Here is a 22157-nt window from a genome sequence, read left to right as displayed (position 1 = left end):
TCCAGAGCAACTTTGGGCCCTGTAAACAGCCGCAGCGGCACCGCCAGCCGGGGCGGAGCCGGGGCCGGTGTCACCGGGGCACCCAACGACCCGCCCTCCCGCCGCGCTTAAAGCCGCCGCCGGTAATCACCGGTCATCAGCGCGGAGCCCTGCCGGGGGCAGCAGAGGGGCTGCGGGAGCGCAGAGATGCTCCTGACACGGGGAAACACCCGGGATAGAAGCGGACCCAGAGCTCGATCCCCCTCCCTTGTCTCCAGGCAGCCCAAACGCTTCCAGGGGAGGGCTCAGCGCGGCTCCTCCTGGCGCCCCAATGCAGGCACAGCACGGAGGCAGCGGCCATGCGAGCAGGGAGCTGGGGCAGAGCTAATCTCTCCTGCCGCTCAGTGGAGTCTGCAGCGATAAAATGATCCGTTTGGGATGAACGACAGTTTTAAACACTTCTGAATGGGGACAGAGTCCAAGACCTGACCGTAAAATCTGGTCTTGAAAGGGCTTAAAATAAATCCCACGCTGCCCCAGTCTTGCTATTTAAAGGGGATTATCTAAGAGGTTTAGGAGCACACAGAGGAACAGCAGGACAACTTGTGCACCTAAATCCTTGCAAAGACTTTAGGAAATCCTTCCACACTTCACCTACCGGATGGTCATAGCTCACAGGACACCCTCCAGCTCTCAACCACAGCCCAGGGAAGGCAGAGGCTCCTGTTGGAGTTGGGGGGGGGTTGTTGCCAGCCCCACAGCACACGGATCTGATCCCCTCCTCGCTAGGGACTGTGCTGGAGGGGGGAAGAATTGGTGCCATTGCCTCCATCACCTCCAAGATGTCAGCCCCAGCACCCCACAAGATGGAAATCTAGCTGTGCCTAGTTAGACATCCCCCTGTGCTGGGGGTAGAAGGAGGGATGTTCAGAGTGATGGCATTTGTCCTCCCAAGTAACCATTACATGATACAGAGCCCCGCTGTCCTGGGGATGGCTCCCCTGCCTGCCCATGTGTGCATAGCTTTTGCTTTACCTGTTAAACAGTGTCTGAAGCCACTTTTCTGATCCTCTCCCCCATCCCACTGTAGGCAAGCAAGTGAGCAGCAGGGGCTGGAGCTTCAGGTTGGTGTTGAACCTCCACATTCCCTGTGGAAAAACGCCACCCTGTGCCACTTGAACAGTGAGGGTTTTTTAATAAATACCTTTTGGTCTTGCACAGAAATATACCAAGTTTTACAGAATACAAACTGCAGGGATAACAACCGAGCATCGAAGACAGAGGATGCAAAGTGCCCTGCTGTCTCCCCCTGGTCTTTTCAAGGCTCCAACCCCAACAATCACTGTCAGGTCTTCCCAAAACCCCGGTTTGCTGAGGCTGAAAGGCAGAGGAAAGGCCTGGGAGGGGACAGACACGGTGCCAGCAGCTGCAGACCCCAAATGTGCTGCCCCAGGAGCTGGGCAAGCCTCAGCACTGGACTGAGGGCACCGACTGTAAGAGCATTGCTGGGACCAAGCGGGGCACAGGCAGGCGATGGATGCACAATAGCCTTGCGGTGCTGGTGGAGGCTGGTGCTGGGGTGAACACCTCGTGGTGGCGGTTTCTGGGCTATTCCTGGGGGGTTGCTAGGCACAACCCCATTTTTAACGCATCAGACATGACTGGGAAAGGCCAGCCCCACTGCCTGGACCCCAAAAGCAGCTGCACAGGTAAAGGGGACAATGATCCCACAGCAAAGCATCTGGCTCTGCTCTAACACAGCTGTCTGGCCAGGGTTTGGCCCTGCTCCTGACCCACGGGTATCACCGGGCTGCGGCATGATCAGCCAGCTCCCACCCCTGCAGCTGCCTCTGTCAGCAGGCCCTCCACACCATGGCTACAGCCACCAAGACCCAAGAGAATACAGTCTCGCATTGCCCTTTACCTGCTCTGGAGAACAAAGAGCCCCAGAGAGAAGGGCCAGGCAGGACAGAGAGGTCTGGGATAGGGAAAGAGGAGGTCTGGCCTGTTCACAGGCTCCCTGTGCCCGTATCCCACCTCTGGGGCAGACACCAGACAGGCCACGCTCCAGGAAAGAGGCACATCCCCATGGGACCAGCTTTGGCTTGAGGTCAGAGATGACCCCACCAGCCAGCTCCACCACAGCCAGCTCCACCTCCAGCTGCCTGGTACCCCACTGTGGGAAAGCAGAGAAGCTGCTACTCTGAAGCCACTTATCTCCCATATAGAACCATCACAAGCCCTTCCCCATTCCCAAGAAGATCTAGGAGATGAGAACACCCCCTGACTGCTCCTCCCTCATCTCTGGACAGCAAATATTGCTACAGGCACCACAGGATGGACTGGGCTCCCCAATCCCACCTGGCATCACATCCACACAAGGGAGGCACTTTCTCTCCAGGGAGAGTGTGGAGGCTGCTTGTGGGGATGGACAGAAACTCACTTCTGCATCCCCAGCTCCTCATCTGAGCCCCAAGCAGCAAAACAGGGCCCAGCAAGGCCATGGGGTAAGGCTGAGCAGTGTCCCAGGGAGGCTGTTTCAATCATGTCTCAATGAAAAATGTTATGTCTATTTGAGGGAGGGGAGTGAGGAAATCAAATGCACCATGGGGAGACCCCTGCGTTGAGCCAGGAACAAGCTGCTGCTCTGCTCTGGCTGCTACAGCACTTACGTGAGTGGGGAGTGAAGCACAAGAGATGGCTGGTTCCAGAGCCACCCCCGCAGCCCAGCCTCACCACTTGTGGACAACTACTTAGGGTTAGGAGGGTAAGGCTATTGGGATTTCACCAGCTTGTACAGGTGAGATGGAATGCCAAGTGGCACCTGAATGGGGGCCCCAGGCCCGGCCAAGGGAAGGTGGGTGGGTGAGTGTGAGTACGTGAAGAGGCAGGGGAGAGGCAGACCCCGCTATTTGCCTGCAGCAGAGGCACTGGCCACGATCTCTTCATACTTGGGTGGTGGGTCGTTGTAGGAGACGCTGGTCTCTTCCCCACTGCTGCTCTCTGGGTTGCCTGTCACCTCCTCATAGGAAGGTGGAGGGGTGGCACTGGACAGTCTGGAGAGGACAGAGACCGAATGCTCTGGTGGGCAGAGGGTGCTGTCTTGCTGAGGGGTGCCCCCAGCTCTGCCATCTCCAGCTGCCCTGTTGCTGGCCTCTCGCTGATACTGGGTTTCCCCTTGGCTCTGCGACCGCTCCCGGTACACCATGACCCTGGGGAGGCTGCGTCCCGTCCGGCTGGCCAGGTAACGGCTCTGGGCATAGGAAGGGCGGTGGCGGGTGGCCTTTTGAAGCTGGCATCTCCAGATGATGAAGAGGGCGATGACGATCAGAAGAGCCACTCCCAAGAGGGGCACCACCACGTACATAGCTTCTGAGCGCTCCGTATTGTGCCCTGGGTCCTTGACAGAGTAGACATAGTTGGTGTAGCCCTTCCAAAACTCCATCTGTGGCAGGAACAGAGAAGTAACCATCATGTGCTGCAGGTGGGAAAAGCACCCCTTGACTACTACCAGCAATAATCACTGCCTTCCCTAGGCTAACAGAAGAGGCAGGTTTTTGGCCGTCCCCCACCACTCTATCCACATCTGCGGGGCTGTGGGAACCAACACAAGCTCGTGGGCACATCCCTCAACAGCATCCAACAGCTCCCCAAGCAGGGAGAAATTTGGCTAAATCCAACCCTGGAGAACCGGGGACAACAGCATAAATTTCCTACACATGTCATGGGAGTGCCAGGTCAACCACAGCTTTGAGCATGGTGTCCTGGAATACCAAGGTGAGGGCACTGTCTGCAAAGGGAAAGTCATGCTGGAAACGCTGCTTGGGGATGGAAGAGAACAAAGGGAACAGGAGAGGCTGTTTCCCTTTGCGCTTTCTTCCTTTGCTTCCAGCTTGCCAAGGTGCAAACCCTCGCACATCCACTGGGGAGCAGGGCAGGACAAACGCACCGTCTTCTCCTTGTTCTCAAACACTTCCTTGACCTCCTCATAGCTGCAGACCTCCTCAATGCACTCCCGCTCGATGGTGCCCTGCCGGATCTCCTCCAGGAAGCCGTTGGCTCGGGGAAAGCGCTTCAGGACCGAGTGGGCATTCCTGGCCCCCAAGAACACTGCAACACACAAGGCAAAGAGATGCTGAGCAGGACAGCCCCACACCTGACCTCTGCCCAGGCAGGCTTTCCTGCCTGGCTTCCCACAGGATGCTGGTGCTACAGGCATCCCAAACACCAACAGCCCAGGGCTATAGGGTTGTAGTTAGCACAGCAGTGCCCACTGAGGGAGAAACCACCCAGAGGGGTGCAGAGCTCTGCCTGGAGATATACAGCACCAGGAACATCCTTCCAGCTGGGATGCAGTACTAGAGACATTGGAAGTGGCACCTGCAGACCACACAGGGCAGCTAGGAAAGAGACAGAAAGCTCCAAAAAGACTTGTTTTCAACCTCCTGCCCTTGATGGGATTTCACTTTGCTGCAGAGCAAAGGAGATCCTACCAGGTGAGCAGGACCCTGCATGGCTGGGATGCAGAGCCAGGCCTCTGCCAAGGCATGGGGTCAGCAACAAGACAGACTCACAACATAGCGCATTGTGCATCATTCCACAGTCATGCATCACCCCAAAGCCTCCTCTCTTGCTTCAGAGCTCCCCAGAAGGGCAGCCAGCCTGCTGGAAGCTGGTGTCCCTGCTGCCAGCTGCTGTGGAGTCATGCAAGCTTAGTTAGGTGGCTTAGGGAACTCTGCTCTGGACCCAGAGAAACCATTGGGCAAACATCCCCAACACATGGGGTCATGAGTCAAATACTGAAAGGGGCCTGAGCCTCTCCTCACATGGCAGCATGTTCTCATCACTACTGCATTTTGTGCCATGACCTCAAAACCAAACCTTCCTCTGCTCACAAAGCCTGGGAGACTCAATGGTCTCACAAGACCATTGTGTCTCACAAGACACATCAGGTCTTCCCAAAGAGCATGCAGTCACGAAGCCAGACATCCCACCTATGAGAAACACAGCCCTTTCGAAGCCTCTCTCTATGGAGGGAGACCTCCATGGGGCGCAAGGAGCAAGCACCTACCAGGACCTGCAGCAGCACAAGAAAGGCAAACGAGTTGTTGCCCAGAAGGCAGAAACTCCACACAAACCACGATCCTTCAAGGATCCAAACATCCCACGCATGCATTTCATTAGAGTGTTTCCATCAGGCAGCCCAACACATTCAGCTGTAGGCTGGCCCCATCTCTTCCCACCAAGCCACATAACTGTGCTGCTTCCCTTGAGGAAGATGAATCAGTTCAGCTGGCTGATCCACAGAAACCCATTTACCTCCTTCACCCTCAGGCTGCCTTCCATTGGATCAACCAGATGAACAAACTCACTGCAGCACCATCAACAGATGCAGGGCAAGGGGACAGCAGGAGTTTCCCATTAGACCAGCTTGGCTGTAAGACAGATGTACTCCTTCAAGAGGGAGCTTGGTGAAGAACAGATCTAACAGTGAAATGCCACCAACTTCTTTCATTAGGAGCCTTTGCCAGAGACCGGCAGGACTTCACCTTCCATGTATCCTGCTCCTAAAACAATACAGCAAGAAACACTCTCACACTGTCTCAAGGCAGGAACAAGACCATGGTGTAAGCAACTCCCACCGTGCTACACCATCCCATGCCTGGAAGCACTGTGCTCTTTTTGGCCTGTGTAGGTGCGTTTCCCCCCCACCATGATTTATTAATGGCTTGTTCAGTGAGTGTGCCTGCAGAGGGCTGCACCGCTGAGGTGTGAATGAGGAGCAGCATGAATGATGTGAGTCACAGACCTTCCCTCAGAAGCAGCTTTATTATGCAAACTTTCTTCTATTTTTGGTTTTACAAGGACAACTGAGAAAGCGTTTCCAGGAGGCACAGAAGGCACGTGGCAGGAGGGCAGGGATCAGCTCGCCTTGGCTTTCGCAGTTGAGGGGAGGGAGCACGTTGGCAGGCCTCTTGAGCCTTTCCAGAACGAGATGAGGTTTGACATCCATCCTGTAAACATCCCATCCTCTGCTGGACAAGTCTGCCCTCACCTCCTCTGCCTCTCGCCTTGATCAGGCTGCGGTACCAACTCTCCCCTCCTCGGCACTTGAGTCTGAGCCTCTTCCCAAGCTCCTGAGCACACCCTGAGCAGCAAGCTTGGCGCAGATCTCACTGTCAGGGTTTCCATCCCTGCAGTCACTTGACCCTTTCCCTGCTCTGTCGTGCTGAACTGGCCGCTACAGTGGAAAACAAAAACAAGACACATAGGCAGGCAGGTATCACAAGCAGTGTCCCAGCTGAAAGCAAACTGCGATGGAGCTGTGTGCCTCTTCCTACAGCCAATTTCCCCTCGGGGACCTAGAAATGGCAGAAGAGCAGAAACTAAGTCACTGCTCCCTCCCCTCTTCTACACAGAAAATGCAAAGAGCTCCCATGTGCCTGGGGACCAGAGTAGAAAAACAAACGGCCTTTGGGAAACAAAAGCCTTGCCAACCCTCATCTCCAGCCTGGATCCCCAGACAGGGAGAGCCCACAGCTAAGCAGGTACAGACCCCAAACTGCAGGGCAAAGGGGACCTCCCAAAGCCTCAGCACTGACCCCTTGTGCCTCTCCCACTCTCTCCACACCAGAACCGGTGCTTGGGAAAGACCAGAGCTTTAAGCAGAGGGAGCAGGAGCAAGGGCTGGCTTCACCGCATCACTGCATCCCTGCTGCGTTTCCCGAGGTGCTGCTGGCCTCTGGTGGCAGGCAGGCTTGGCCACACCACAACCCACAGTGGGGACCCCCCCCTCTGCAGAACGACACGTGGCTGCATCTGCAGGGGAACAGCAGGGCTGCACGCTGCTGGGAAGCACATGAGGAACACGCTGACCACCACGTCCCCCTCACCACAAGGGTGACACCTCCCACAGGTAAGTGCTTGTGAGCCAGCACCTGAGCTCTAAGGGGGAGCAAAGGCAGCAGAGGAGGAAGGCAGGAACCCAGCTGGGTGCCCTCCTCATTAACAGATTAAAATGCCTTTTAAAACCCACTGCCTGATGATCTGTGCTCCCTTCCCCACCTAGCACAGCACAGATAACGAAGGACGGCATACCTGTCATCCCTGGGGTCCTCCTCCTGCCCAGCGTTGGCTGCTGGCTCCACCTTCATAGCTGGCTCTGGCGACATCCCGAGCACATCCCGAGATCCCAGCCGGATCTCTCCATGTCCCCGTTCACAACTGCTGTCCTCCTTGAGCTCCCATCACACCGCTGCACACAGCCTCTGCGCAGGCTGCTCAGAAGAGCGAGGAGGGAGGGTTGAGCCCAGCTCCTTACACACCACACGTTATCCTCCACCCTGCACCCTCGCCAGCCTCAGCCCAGCTTTAGCCGCGGGCCCCATCCAACTCCTTCCGATGCCAAGACACAACGAGCTCCCGGTGAGGCACTGGGAATGCAGAGCCCCAGTGCCACCAGCCACCCAGGCTACAAGGCAGGGTGGCCCAGGGGATGGGTAGCATGTGAGATGCCAGTCATGGGCCACGAGGAGCACTGTTGCTAGAAGACGTCAGCGCAGACCAGCAGCCCCTGCAGAGGGGCCAGTCAGCCCAAAGAGCCCCAGGGAGGCCAGCCTTGCACAGCAAGCATCACGCACATAGAGACATGCTGCAGCGTGCAGGGAGTCCTGGAGAGGTCAGCCCTTCAGCACCTCCTCTCAGCTCCCACCTTGCACAGCGGAAAGAGAAGCACAAGTCAGGCCAGACCTGAGGAATATCCATGGGTAAGAGCCGATGGCATGTGCTCCCCACAGAGAACAGCACCCCCCCCAGAAAGCACAGGCACCCCTTCCTCGAGAGGTGGCTGCCAATCATCCCCCTTCTCTCCTCCAGCACCACCACCACCTCTGCAGCTTGCCTGGGGAGCACTTACTTGCCATGCTGCCTCACTCGGCTACAGGGGGCTCCTGCCTACCTGCAGGGAAGAAAACAGGAGAGTCACTGACAGCTTAAATGTCACCCCTGAAGCCCAAGACCTCCGTTGCCCAGGGTGAGGTTCATGCAGGAAGCAGGGTGCTGCCTGGTGGGCCCACGGCAGTGCCTCCTCAGAGAGCCAGGGGCTCATGCTGCCTCCCCACTTATTGCACTGCTGGAGGGGCTCAGGGCACCCTCAGCTCCCCGACAGCCTAGGGCAGGTCTCTGCTGTCCTTGTGCTGCACCAGCCCAGGGCCCTGCCCAAGAAGCCCAGAGGGCTGCAAATAAGAGAAGTAGAAAAATAACTGGCTGAAGGAGAGTCCCCATATCTCATCAGCACACGAGATGACCTGCATGTCAGAAGCAGTCTGGTGCTCTTCCCCTCCACAAGAGATTGATGGATACAGGTAAAGCAGTCATCCTGTTTTCAGCAGCTTCACAGCCGTGCCAGTTCTCACCTCTGCAACTCCTACCCACAATCTGCAATAAACAGGGCCATGCTATTTTCTCCACTGCCATAAAACTGACTACACTGCAGGAAAGCAAAGGATATGCATCCCTTAAAGGTTGTTGGACCAAGCTAAGGGCAGCGGTAAGAGTGGCAGAGCTCCCTGCACACCACCAACAGCTCTCCAACTAGAAAAGCAAAACCACACTGAAGATAACCCTACAAGAGTGAAACAAAGTCCTGCAGAAGCAGACTATATCCCTCTCTGCTCGCAGGAGGAGTTTCACTCACTTGCTTTTCATGCTTTGTCTTGTCCCTGTGCTCAATGCCCCACTGATCAGACGTAGGGGGCAAACTTATCTTCTCCTGCCCTGTGTGACACCTTGCTTTGGCAAAGCCATAACTCTGTCAGGAGCCAGAAGGGACTGGATTAACTAGCTCCTACACTGATTTACTGTGGATGAAGGAGCAGTTAGAAACAGCAGGAACTAAACCACATGCTGACTTCAGGTTCAGGACTTCAGATATTCAGAGTTATCCCAAAAGCACTTGAATCCGCTGAACTGCAGCAAGGTCAGCGACAGCACAGAGCCCTTCCCGGGGTCAGTGGGGCTAGGAACACATTTCTCATTGCACACAGACACACAGCAGGGCTTATGCACAGCACCCCAGCGGGCACCACCACTCCTCACCCACAGCCACCTTCTCAGTAAATCTAGCACCAGGAGGCCTTTTCCTCAAGGAACTGTGCACCCAATCCCACTTCTGAGTTGTCCTGGGGCATGTGGGAGCAGCTGGGAAGCCTCTGGATCTGTGCACCCCCCCCCACAGCTCTGAGCAGGGACCATCCAACCTGCTTTTGCTGTCATCAATCTTTACAGAGAGACCCAAACCTACAGGACAAATAACACATGTAGAACACACACAGAATGGGAAACTTGCCCCTGTTTCCATTAAAACCCCTGTATCACTCATAGTTACAGGCATTCCCCCCATCTGGTGAACAGAGGATGCAGAAGTAAGGGTATTGTCAGGATCCTGAGCTCCATAACTCACGCCATACATCGGGCAACACGTTTAATGCATCAGGAAGATTTTTATCCTAAACTTTTTTCCCAAGTATCCACGTCAATGCACTCAGTATCAGAGCTCAGAGGTGGTTTATTCCAGTGCCACAACAAGACAGGTCTACATAAGCCTACAGGCATGAGCGATGCCTGCGAGTAGGGCAGACATCCCAGACACTTATTTTTGTTTCCACACGCAAATCCCTCACCACCACCCCCGGCTCCAGCACGCAGGAAAAGCTGCTCCCCCAGCCAAGGCAGGCAGCATCCCTCCTGCCCCCGCACAGCCACGCAAGCTGAGAGCAGCCGAAAGCTGGAGGCTGACCCAGCAGACACCCACCCAGTCCCGGTTCTATCCCCACCCCCTCGCTTCCCAACACGCGTTCGCCTCCTCTATAAATACCCCATCGATGGAGGTTGCTACGGCAACCGTGAGGAGGCGCGAGGGATGCAGCCATGAGAGTGAGGATGCTGCAGTCGCACATTCGTGTCTCCCCCGGGCTCCCCCCATTCCGTCACCGATCCCAAAGGAGGGAATCGTGCTGGTGAAACATGGAGTGTGCGTGATGCCGGCAGAGCCTGAACGGGCATGGGAGCGGGGGCACACACCGGGACGTGGCACCTCCTCGGCAGGCTGGGGGGCACAGGGACGGGTCAGGGGATCCACCCTGGGCAGTGCCAGCATGCGGGCAGGCAGCTGGCTCTGCCGGCACCACGGCTGCCAGCCGCCCGGCAGGATTCCAGCGGTACTGGGGGGGTTCCGTGCCAAGATGCACAGAGGAGAAGGGGCTGCTCGGGCTCCGCTTGCCAAGGGACCGCGGGGTCCCCACGGGTTGTTAGCAAGCCTCGTCCTCCCGGAACAGCCTTCGGGTCCCACCCGGCCCCTCCATCCCAGCACCGGCTCTGCCCAATCCCAACTCCAAGTTACTTCCACCAGCCTCCAGTGTGCCCCCGCCCCGGGGTCCCCCAAGCCCACACGTGAACTTGCCCAACCGAGGCGAACCCCCCCACCATCACACCCCTGCCCCACCGCCGCAGCTCCCCTGTTCCCCAGACGCCCCTTGCCAGATCCACGACCCCGATTCCCACCTCGCACCCGGCCCAGGACCCTCGCCCCACGCCGCCCTTACCTCATGGCGGCCCCGCCGCAGCCGCTCCCTCCCGCCGACAGGGAGCGGATGGGAAAGCCCCGCCCCTGCCCCGCCTCGCCCCGCCCCGGTATCGCCCCTTGACCAATCGGATTCCCCGCAGCCAGCACGCAATAGACGAGCGGAAGGGCGGTGATGGGCGGGGTCACACGCTCCGCCCCCAACCCGGGAGCGGCTAGTAGCCAATGAGAAACGGCTACGGCTGCGGGGCCGTGCCGCAGTGGCTGCTGGGAGTTGTAGTCCCCTGCCCGGGGTGAAGTCGCCGCCGAGGGCCGGTGTCCCCGGGTCCTATGCCCGTTACTGCCCGCACCTCCGCGGTGCCCTCACGCCGGCCTGGCAGCACTGCCTGCATGCGGCGGGGAGCCTGCAGGCATGGCCCCTGCCTCTTCCTCCTCTTCTTCCTCCTCCTCTTCATCCTCCTCTTCTTCATCCTCCTCACTGCCCGAGTCTTCGTAGAGGCAGAGGGTTGCCTGCACGGGGAAGTTCTGCAGCAGCTTCTCCCCCACGGCATACAGATAGTCAAAGGACTTGGATCTGGGCCACAGCAGCCTGTGGGGAGACGCGGGGTGAGGCGGGTGAGACACAACCCCCCTCGCCCGCTGCCCTCGGTGCCACCGGACACCGGCTGCATGGTTCTTACCTGACGGGGTGGTGGAAAAACGCCAGCGCTTTGTCGGGGCCGCCGTCTGCCGCTGCCTCCCGAGGCCGAGCCTGAGGAGACACGGTTGTGGTGGGACCAGCCCTGGGGCTCCTGCCGCGGGGTGCGTGGGGACCCCGTTGGCAGCAAGACCCTTCCCTCCATAGACCTGTCAGACGGGTCAGCCTGCCCTGGAGCCGGCTTCTCCCCCCTCCTCTGCCATGGGTTTAGGTCCTCATGCCCCCGCAAAGGAAGCTGGCGCCTATTCCCACCGCCACCGCCCCCGACGGGCTTTTGGCCAGCGTAATCTCCCTGCCCCGTGCTCATGGCCGGGCGTCCCGATAACCCCCTGAGGAATGCTTGCCTGGGCTGGGAACAGGCAGCCCTTTGAGCCCCGTGCTGTGGGTGCTTGGCCATACCCCAGCGAGGCTGCGAGGCTTGTGGGGCAGAGGACTGATGCGCCATGGGAGGTGGGCACCGCACTGCCATGCACCAGTGCCGGGGTGAAGGAGTCTGGGGCGAGAAGCTGGTTTCTGCCAAAGAGACCCCAATCCTGACAGCAGGAAACGGGCGGGAGCGTAAAACTCACCGTGTCCATCTGCTCCCTCCGCTGACGGGTTCCCTCCTCTGCTCGGGGCAGCCACGGTCTCCAGAGGGGTCTAGGTGCAGAGAGCAGGGTCAGTACAACACACACCCACCCTGTCCCACTCCCCCCTGCCTTGCCCCCCTCACTGCCCCATGTACTCCAGCCCCACAGCCTCGCCTGCCCAGCTCAGCCCATGCCCGTGAGTGTGGCTGGAGCGCTAGGCACACGAGGGTGCTTTCATGCTACCTTGGCCTCAATGCTCCTCACCCTGCTTCAGCCTCAGCATCCCTGGGAGTCCCCAGCATTGCTCCCGGGCTCTACACTCTCTCTCCCACCCCGGCCACTGGGATCAGAGGGGTCCCCATTGGAAGGATCCCCAGCTGAAGCCTTCCCCACTCCTCCCCAGACCCCCCCATGCCGTGGTACCCAGGTACCTTCCCCCCGGCCCCAGCCGCGGGGCTCCGTGAGCACTGGCCACAGGCACCCGGAGCCCATGGGGAGGCAAGCAGCAAGCAGCAGCTTCCATGGTGGCAGGAAGCCGTGTCCCCTCTGACGCTGCAGCCCCTTGGTGAGGACACCTTTATAGCCCTGCCGCGGCTGGTGAGTCACAGATTCTTCAGGGCAGGGGTCTGAGGGGCTGGGGGTGCAGGAACAGCTTCCCCGGAGTGTGAAATTTGTCCCAGTTGTGTAAACAGAGGGTCGGGGGGAGGCTGGGGGCGGAGGGGCTGTGGAAATCAAAACACAGAAGGGAAAAGTTAGACGCCGTTCGTGAGAAAATCCCCAGGGGGGAACAGGGGAGGGCAGAGACAATTAACCAGGATAATTAAGTGCTGTTTGTGGCCATTTGCATACGGCAGGGTGGAGAAGGGATGTTGGACGGTTTGGGCAGCGTGATGGCCATGGGATGTGGACAGCACAATGGGCATGATGAGGATCGTGTCACGGGCGTGCTCTGGGACAGGGTGATGGGGACAGTGTGACAGGCTGCAGTGGCGGCGAGCACAGAGCAATTAGGAGGCAAGTGGTGGTATGCTCAAGAGAGGACAGGGAGGGAGGGCAGATGGCAAGGATGGACCCCAGGCACAGGCAGGACAATTGTCCTGCTCAGGCACCCGTGGCCCCTGCTCAGATCGCCCCAGGGAGCTCCTAGGCTCTGTTTCTACACTGCCAGCACATGCTTTCCCCTGCTCCCTCCCGTCTCCTTTGGCTTTTTGAGCTGAGGACCATACTGGGAGGTGGAGGAGCTTCTCAATACAAGGGTGCAAGGCTTGCTCCCCCCCGCCTCAGCACCACCACATGTCCTGTCCCTGCCGCTGCTCCTGCCCAGCGCTCAAGGAAGGGTTTCAATATGGGACAAGGAAAGAAAATAGCAAATGGTCCCTGCTGTAGCTGTGCTGTCAGCATCCAAACATCTCTGTCCAAACACGGGACAGACCCTCAGCTCCCAGCACAATTTGTCACCAGGGGCCCTCCCTGCCCCTCTCCATCTGCAGCAGCCGGTGAGAGGGAGGGGGCACGGGGCCAGCGCAGCCTCATTACTGTCCCCATTTGCTCCTCATTTGGGCCAAGGGTCTTATAACAACAAACCCTGTGGAGGACCAGCAGGGCCAGGAGGAGAGAAGCAAAAGCCCAGGCTCACTCTGTGGGCACAGGGAGCTCAACCTGTTGGCATTTCACTGCCCCTTCTGACACAGCTCGAAGCAGACACATGGACCATGGCATGTGGTCACCCATCAGCCACCAAGGTGACAGTAAGCCACAGCCCTGAACCACTTGGACAAGCCTGCTGTGATAATTAACAAACAAGAAAAACGAGGCATTGCAACTCCCTTCCCGATGCCGAAAGGGTTTAATGCTGAGGTGCAGTAAGCCTCTGATCCAGGCGGAGATTTGCAGATGGATTTTGCAAAGCCGTCGCTAAACAACTCGCAACCCCTGATCCCGAGGGACGGGGCTCTGGGTGCTCACCCTGCCCTGATCGAATGCCTCTGGTTCTTGCTAGGGTGATCCCTGGCCACCCTAGCTCCTGCTCTGTGTCATCAGCCACCTCTGTAAGTACCACAGCACCCCTGATGTGGAGCGGGAGGTCTTGGTTAGCACATAGGAAAGGAGGCAGAAAGTTGGGAAGCGCTGGTATGAAGCATTTGAGGTGCTGGGGGGGGACACAGGGACAGGAGCGCGGTACAGGGGCGTGGTGGCACTCGCATCCGGGACCGTTCCCAGGGCGGTGTTGCCACACTGGAGTGTTTTGGGCTCAGTCCGGTTTCGCAATAGGCTGTGGGAGGGGGAATTTAGAAAGCAGGCAGAAGGAAAACAAACCACCCCACCGCACTGCCGCTGCCAACCAACCCCCCTCCACACCCAGCGCTGCGGGCAGGAGAGGAGCCCCACTGGTGGCAGCGAGCACGAGCTGCTCCCCAGTGTGGTCATCACCCCACCGAGGGACAGGTCACCCTGCTTGGCCAGGGGAAGCATCCCTGAGGCACTGACAGTGTGCTCTGCCCTGATGTAATTCTGTCCTAAAGGGACCTCCGGGCTCTCCTGGGGACACTGGCGTCACTGTCACGTGCATCCCTCCTCATCGTTGTCCTCAGTGGCATGGGAAGGGCAATAACCATAGTGGAGCTTCCTTAGCTCAGGACATCACAGGAGACGAGGCACCCCCAGGGAGGAAGTGGGCACTTTCTCCCCACCAGCACCCAGCCCTCCATCCCTGCCCGCAGCCCTGGCGCAAGGGAGGGCTTTGGCATCCTTCCCAGGCAGCACTGCCCAGCCTCTGAAGTCTGGCTGGGAGATAGGGAGATGAAAGGGCGCTTGGCGCTCCTCCGCAGGCTTGGGTCAATCGTTAATCGGGGAGGGATCGCTCTCCACTCCTGCAGGTAACCTCCCCCCGCCTCCCACCCACAAAAGCAGAGCCCCCCAGAGCTGCGGCACAGCCAGCGGGGCCATGGGGAGCTGAGCACACACGGAGAGAGGAGCTGCGAGCCTGGGGAGGTGACAGCCAGCCCCCGTCATGGTCTCCATGGGACTTCAGCTGCTGGGCTACGCCGTGGCCTTCCTGGGCTATATCGGCACGCTGGTGGCCACGCTGCTGCCCAGCTGGAAGACCAGCTCCTACGTCGGCGCCAGCATCGTGACAGCCGTGAGCTTCACCAAGGGGCTGTGGATGGAGTGTGCCACGTACAGCACGGGCATCACCCAGTGCGACATCTACAGCTCGCTGCTCAACCTGCCCGCCGACATCCAGGCGGCACAAGCCCTGATGGTGAGCTCCTGCGCCGTGTCCTCCCTCGCCTGCGTCCTCACCATCGTGGGCATGAGGTGCACTGTCTTCAGCCAGGGCTCACCGGCCAAGGACCGGGTGGCGGTGGCGGGCGGCGCAGTCTTTGTGCTCGGGGGGCTGCTCTGCTTCATCCCGCTGGTGTGGAACATCCACGTGGTGCTGCGGGATTTCCGCAACCCCGTCATCCCCGACAGCATGAAGTTCGAGCTCGGGGAGGCGCTTTACCTGGGCATCATCTCCTCCCTCCTCTCCCTCGTCGGCGGCTTCATCCTCTGCACCTCCTGCCCTGCACGGGACACCACGGCCACATATGCAAACACCTACCAGCCCCGGCTGCTGGTGGGCAAGAGCTGCCGGCCCTCCGCCAGCCACACACAGAAGACCAAGAGCGAGCTCAGCTCCTACAACCTGACGGGATACGTGTAGTAAGGGCTGCAGCGGGGAACAGGGCTGGCACCTCTCCTGGCTCTCCAAAGCATCTGGGCTGGCACCAAAGCAGCGTGGTAAGAGAGGACACAGCAGCATCCCCAGTGATTGCGACGTTTGACTCTGGGGATCTGGAGAGCCTTGTGACTGCTCAGAGCTCCCAGCTAGAGGCTTACATTGGTGAAGGACCCTCAATCCAGCTTCTGTTCCCCTCTCCATGCTGCCAGCCTGCAGGCAGACCCTGGCACAGCAGATCCCAGCCTGCAGCCCCACTGAGCCTGCTTGGATGGGAATGGGTGGGCTTGTACCCCAAGGGACCACGGGGACCAGGTATCACAGTGGGGCCAGGGTGTCTGCACGGCTCCGGAGTCACTGCTGTGGGGCTCGAGTGCTGGTTGCAAACTGATGTCTCAATAAATCTGTGTTTCCAGCCAGGCTGTGGCTGAGCTTTCCTGCAGCACCGAGCAGCCCTGGCAGCTCCCCCCTCAGGGTGGGCACTGGCAAGGGCCACATCCTATAGTGTACAGGGCACCCCTTGCTCTGATCTGTGGTGTCACCCCCCAGTCCCATGGCTTTGCCACCCAGGAGCCCAGGTAGGTGGGAATGCTGTTGGGGTGGGGGGGATCCCTCCCCTGCGTGGTTTGTACCTGGGCACTGTGCTGGGAGGTTGCCACCATGGTGAGGGTGCCAGCAGGGACAAGTGGGCTAATAGCAGGCAATGTCCCCCTGCCAGTCCCGCTGCTTCTCAGTGTGCAGGTATCATTGGGTGTGAGGTGCCCACAGGGGGATTTGCTGCCCTGGGGTGCATGTGGTCCCCAGGCGATGGGGAGAGCCCTGGAATCACCACATCTCCATCCCAGGATGCTGCGAGCACCGGCACCCAGGAGATAGCATAGTCCCAAGCACCAGAGGCAGCCGCTGGCCAGGGCAGAGACTGAGCACCTCAACCCAGTGTGGATGGGTCTCACAGGCAGGTCCTGAACCCAGGGGTCCCTGCAAGAGCTGTTCTGAAGAGGAAAAGTGAGACATTGGTAAGGCACACGGCAAGGGCAGACAGGGGCCAGGACTGCTCCACACAACCCTGTGCTGCCACATCACAGCACAGGGCACACAGGGACCCCCTTGCCCTGGCTCCCTGTTCCCCAGGAAGCAGGAGGCTTTGGTCTACCTGCTGTCCCCTCATAAAGTAATTTAGATTAGGTCACAGGGAGCAGGATGTTCCCCGCTCAGACGTCACCACTGTTACCCTTGCACCAGTGAAATCATCTTTGCTGTGGGGTTAACCCGCTCCAGATTATGTCAAGTCATGCTTTCTCCCCTCCTCACCAAGCAAGGGGCTGCCCAGGGACCCATCCTCACTCACTAGAGGGGAACAGGGTGGATTTCAAGGCAAAGGCCAGTCACCCCCTTTGCATGGCCAAGGCACACAGCATCAGCCATGGACCAGCTGAGTCACTTACTGCTGCCCTGTGTGCAGAGGATGGAAGGCTGCAAAGGGTCTGCAGCCCCCCGGGAGACGGCCCAGGTTCACTGAAGTCCTTCAGCCATCAATCTGTTGTTTCTACACAGCTGATGCAGAGAGGAGGCGAGCAAAGAGTTGGTACAAGAGATCACGCCTCCGAAGAGGAGGAATTCCTGGGCGCCACGTCCCTGTCCCTCGCCTCCCACCCCGGGCTGCGGGGCCACACAGCGCTGCCTGTGTCTGAGGGCAGGGGCTCTGCTAATTAAACAAAGGGGCATTTGAGATGCTTGGGTCAGAGTCTGATTGCAGCTGGGTTTGTTAACTCTTTCATTCACGCAGCAGAAGGGAAGATCTATGGGTTTAGAGGAGTCAGCTTTTGCATGGCTTACCCCCCACCCGTACCCTTGCAGGTATAGGCAAGGAGAGGCAGAGCAAGTGCTTGGGTACAGAAGCACCCATGGTTTGGACAGATGAGCACAGGGAAAGAAGCCCCTGATATCCCCAACAGCCCCTCAGGTTTCTTTCTCACCTGTGCAACACCAGACCCCTGTTCCACACCAGATCCCTGTTCCACGGGTGCCGCACACCGGCTTCAGCCAGAGAGGAGCTGATGAGCATCACACTCTGATGGGGATGAACCCTTCCCCAGCCTCCCATGCCTCCAGCCCTGCCAAGGGGAGCCCCTGCATTAAGCATGGCTGAGCTCAGGTAAATTTCCCCTGAAATTCCCCCCTCCAGCATTCCTGGCCTTTAACTTGAACACATCTGAAGATGCAGGAGCAGAGGATGGGGAAGGGAAGGACACTGGGTGCACGAGTGCAGTGGTGGTGGTTATCTCTGCCTCTGGCAATAGCCACGTTCCCAGTTATTGATAAGCCGGGTCCTCGAGGGCAGGCTGGATGTGGCCCAGCCCAAGGCCAGAGAGGGCAGCGAGCATGAGCAAAGCAATGGAGCCAAGACAGCCAGTGTGCACAGAGCCAGCTCCTCATCACCTCTTGTCCCTCACTCAGTAGGAAAAGCTGAGGGTGCTCCAGGTTTTCCTGCAGGGAAACGGGATGCAAGTGGATGGGCTGCCAGAGGCTGGGTGGGGAATGACGCGCTCCCCTTACCTCGCAGGACAGCATGGGGGACTTGCAGCCCCCCGCTGGAGGGTCAGGCTGCAGTGACTCATCCCTTGTCATAAGGAAATGAGTCCTTCCTCTCTCTTCTTGCTCTGGATGGTGCCTCAGATGAAGAAAGGGGGGCAATAAAACACAAACGTGTCCCTATCTTCCCCCTGGAGCCCTCCTGGCAAGCAGAGTTCAGCTGATTCTGGCATCCCTGACCTGCCTCTCATCCCTGCCTAGCACAGCTCGTCTGAAGCAGCAGCAAGTAATCCCTGCAGGGGAGTATCAGGCAGGGTGCTGGGTGAGCCCATCTCTGCTCACAGCCCCCAGGAAGGGCTCAGATAGGAGAGGCAGGAGGGGGAAGAAAATTCAGGCCAAGTTCCTGATGGGCTGAGGCACTTGGAAGGGCTTCCACATTCCTCCAACCTCCTCCCATCCACAGCACGCTCCCAGCCTCCTCCTGTGCCATGCTGGAGCCTCCCAGCCCCTTGGCAAGCCAGGGCTGGTGTGGAAGAGGACAAACCCTTCCCACCCTGACATTACAGCAGCCTTTCCAGGAGCAGCAGGGGATGTGCTATGGGGAAGGGCTGCTCTCAGGCACTGCAAACCCTGACTCCCATCCTGGGCTAAGCAACAGTCATGGACTGCTGCTGGGAATGGGAGATGTATTCCCCACCCCAGCCATGCCCCTGGTGTCCCTGCTGCTGACCATGCTGTAAGCCCAGGAAACACCCTCATGGTTTCACTTCAGAGCAATTGCACTCACATTTGACCTCCAAAGGCTTCCTGCCCTCCCACAGCCTTGGGGATGGCCCATGTGGGGTCACACAGACTGGGTATTGCCATGAGACAGTGCCTGGCTCTTCTGGCTTTAGTGGGAGATGTTGCAATGGAGGTGAGGGGTAGTGAGAAACCAGTAGTAGCTGTTGGAAAACTCCTTCAGTTGTAGGAGAAGCCTGTGCACAAACTCATGGCTTGCTATAGCCTCCTGGAAGAGAGCTGCTTAAAGGTGCTTTAAAGGGTCTTTAAAGAAAGATGAGGGAAACAAGGCAGGATAAGCTCCATGGCCCCTTTCTGTTCACCAGCTGAGATTGCTGGAAAGCACCTTCCTGGCTGGGTTTGATGGACAGCTTGGGAATCTATCAGGAGAGTTACAAAAAGCATTTACCTTGGAAAATGGTGATACCTGTGAAGAGGACACAGAGGTTGCAGGCACCGCATTAACATCACAGCTGGTTTTCTCTGTACTTTGAGTCTAATCGATGCTAGAGGAGCTCCAGATTAGCAATCTCAGCCAACTAACACGCGTGCAATCTGTAGCAGTGAGAGCAGGCTTTATCAGTAGAACCTACACTGATTCAGCAAGCAAAACAAGCTTTATCAGCAGGACATGCTTTTATAGTGGTGTGAACATCAACTCTTCCAGGGATCTTACAGAAATATTGGTGAAACCAGACTCTATCTCTAACCCTGGAGAACTGGCCTGGAGGATTGAAGACAAATTGTCCTGCACCCTCAGCACCTCCCCTGCCAATTGATGCCGAAACAGCACCCACCCAAGCTCTCTGCTGTGTGCCAGGGGTCTGGAAGAAGCAACAAGTCACCCTGTATGCAGAGCAACCAGGGAGGCTTCACCGGCTCTGGGCTCGCTGCTTATCCCCGCTCAGGATTGCAGAGGAAGGCTGTGTCTGAGGAAGCTTTTCCCACACCGCAGATGTAATCTCTCCTCGAGGCAGGTGCCTTTGTTCACAGAACTCACAACACCCTCTGCTTCTGGGGTGTCCAGCCTGCTAAAAACGGCTCAGAGCAGGACAAGTCCCACGTCACGAACAGCGTGGTTGCCTCGAACTCGCTTTCCTAAAAGAGCTGTGTTCTGGGTCCGGGTTTCGCGGGTCCCTGGAGCGAAGTCCCACACCATTGGCTATACCTGGCAGGGGCTCTCAGCATTGCTTCAACAGATGCGGTTTTATCACCTGAATTTTTAGCCCTTTCCTTTTGTAGCAGGTGAGAGCAATTCCAGCCTTCAGTGCTTCCCAAGGCATAGTGAAACCCAGGCATCACAGAGCTAAGGGCAGCCCGCAGCCATTGCTGGCTCCATGATCACGATGATGCTGTGCCCTTTGAGCTATTCCAGCACTCTTTCAGGAGCAAAGATGCTGCTCTTTGCCTTTGGATTTTCCCCTGGCTGCATAGAGGCCAGGCACCACATCCTACAGAGCATGGGAAGGCGAGGGGACAATTAACTTCTGATATCCCCCATGACTGAATGCTTCCTCATTGGAAGCATGCCACCTGCTCTTCCCAGCCCATGGGAGACCTGTCCCTGTAGCTGACATCCCAGGGCTTGCTCGCAAACAAGGGTCTTGTTGTAAGTTATGGCCTCCTTCCCAAAACATCCCCTCTCCAGATGCGCTAGGGTCACCAGCATCCCGCATAAGCCCCATGGGCTGTTTTCTGGCTAGTAAATCTGCATTGAAAGTGGGTCAGTTTTACCACACAGGTCACAGGCAGATGCAGTTAAGATCATCCGAGTGCTTGTGGTTGAGTAAAAGCCTTAGGGGGGAAAGAATTAATAACCAGGGCAAAACACACTGTAAAGGCAGCCAGGACTTGCACAGAGACAAGTTTATCCTCAACACAGCTGCCCTTTCCCAAAGGGCAAAGCAAAGGGAGTCTGCCCACCAAACACAGCACTCCCAGCTCACAGGTGGGATGAAAAGAGCTGCGCTGCCCATGGCAGTGTGAGTGCAAGGGGAAATGTGGAGCTGCTCTTCCCCAGCTCCTCACACCTCTCTCAGTGCTGGGAAGCAAGGGCAGGGCAGGTTGGGTTTCTACAGCTACAGCCCCAGTACACCATGGTGCACAGCACAGCACCGACAGGGAGGACACAAGAGGAGGGGAAAGCTTTACTAAACTGCCTTATCTTTGAGATGCTTTTCTGACCTTCCCACCTGCAGTAAGTATTTATGTTCACCATGCAACTTAAACCCCCCCAGACCACTATGGCATCAACCTTCTGGCATGGGCACTGTTAAGTAAGCTTTGAGAGATGCAGGAGAGAAGTGCCAGGTTTCAAACCCACAAGACGTTAATACCAGCTTATCGAAGGTAAATTAATACCTGCTCTGTTTGCCAAGTTGCCTCCCTTTAGGAAATGCTCCACCACAGAACCACTTTGTGTGTTATTTCTTCACACTGAGGAAAACAAATCAGCTCAACAAATGTCAGAAGATGCACGTACTGCTCCAAGGAGCATATCCATTGCCTTGCTGGTAATGCAAGACACAGAGAGGTGAGAGTATGAACTGTTCACAAGCTTCCCCAGGCTCACACATCTCTACCAACTGATGCTTGCATCAAAGCTGCCCTTTGCTCACCACCTCCTCATTCAGCAAAGCCCATTCCTATTGCTAACACCTGCTTCCTGTTCATCATGTGGACACGTTCTCCCTTCCTCAGGTGGCAGGAATTAACCAGGAGGAGCTCTGAGTTGTGCGAGTGGTGCCACAGCTCCCTCATGGAGATGGGGTCTGGCCCGAGGGCTCCGCACGTGACGTGGCAAACACTGGGGATGTCTGTGAACAACCTGCTAAAACCAATAGGGTCAAGTAGTATTAGGGATAAAGTTCAGAGTGAGTTACAATGGGGTGGACCAAACAAGATGCAAAGAGGAGCAGCGGCAGCTGAGATTACTAGCTCAACACATACGTGCTGTGAAGAACGCTGGGATCAAGCCTGAAGGAGGTGTGGACATTTCCTGCTTTAGAAGCAGCTTTGCAGAAGAAAATAAAGGTTTGTCTCTTCCCCTACCCAGCGTGGATGCTTCGAAGGATGACTGGCTTTTGGGATAAAATCTCCTACATGACGAGAAGCATGACAGCCTCCCAGGAGCACCTCCGAAGCCATATTTCATGCAGCCGTAAAGACTAATGCAAACATCCCAAATGTTAGGGAAGGAACGCTTTCCCTCACTGTGATATTCTGGTGCACAGTCAATCTCCTCAACAGCTCTACTGAAAATGAAACGTGAAGATTAAGGGCATAGTCCTGAGGTTTGAG

The 22157-nt window shown here is 57.5% G+C and overlaps 3 protein-coding genes and 1 long non-coding RNA gene across 7 annotated transcripts in view; 2 read left to right on the top strand and 2 right to left on the bottom strand.

The window, feature by feature from the left end:
• Positions 1–22157, top strand: part of LOC133265431 (uncharacterized) — a 223902-nt gene that overhangs the window by 74766 nt on the left and 126979 nt on the right. The gene's annotated exons all lie outside the window — the stretch shown is intronic.
• PRRG3 (proline rich and Gla domain 3) overlaps positions 1193–22157 on the bottom strand; it is a 42175-nt gene continuing 21210 nt past the window's right edge. Inside the window, exons 1-5 of one of the 4 annotated variants that reach the window (XM_061445942.1) lie at positions 10581–10665; positions 7895–7936; positions 7078–7256; positions 3929–4089; positions 1193–3424 (exon numbers count right to left, since the gene is read on the bottom strand). In XM_061445942.1, the coding sequence (XP_061301926.1) occupies positions 2888–3424; positions 3929–4089; positions 7078–7084 (705 nt within the window). In that variant the 5' untranslated portion in view covers positions 7085–7256; positions 7895–7936; positions 10581–10665 and the 3' untranslated portion in view covers positions 1193–2887. Of the gene's footprint in view, positions 3425–3928; positions 4090–5788; positions 6342–7077; positions 7257–7894; positions 7939–10580; positions 10666–22157 lie in introns of those variants that run through there. The other 3 variants (XR_009741954.1, XM_061445943.1, XM_061445944.1) reach the window with 3 other exon arrangements.
• RIPPLY1 (ripply transcriptional repressor 1) lies at positions 10922–11562 on the bottom strand. Its single transcript, XM_061446380.1, has 3 exons — positions 11508–11562; positions 11239–11404; positions 10922–11147 (listed from the first exon to the last, which is right to left on the bottom strand). The coding sequence occupies exons 1-3, from the start codon at positions 11560–11562 to the stop codon at positions 10922–10924; spliced, it is 447 nt and encodes a 148-aa protein (XP_061302364.1).
• On the top strand, positions 14312–15960 carry CLDN2 (claudin 2). The gene has a single exon (XM_061445517.1). The coding sequence runs from the start codon at positions 14835–14837 to the stop codon at positions 15528–15530; it is 696 nt and encodes a 231-aa protein (XP_061301501.1). The 5' UTR covers positions 14312–14834; the 3' UTR covers positions 15531–15960.

The sequence above is a fragment of the Pezoporus flaviventris genome, unplaced genomic scaffold, assembly GCF_033815535.1.
Source record: "Pezoporus flaviventris isolate CSIRO_AGI_PZ_B2104156 unplaced genomic scaffold, CSIRO_AGI_Pfla_v1 ptg000005l, whole genome shotgun sequence".
Taxonomy (NCBI): Eukaryota; Metazoa; Chordata; class Aves; order Psittaciformes; family Psittacidae; genus Pezoporus; species Pezoporus flaviventris.
Note: the sequence above shows the minus strand (reverse complement) of the source record. Positions and strands in the feature narration are given on the sequence as shown.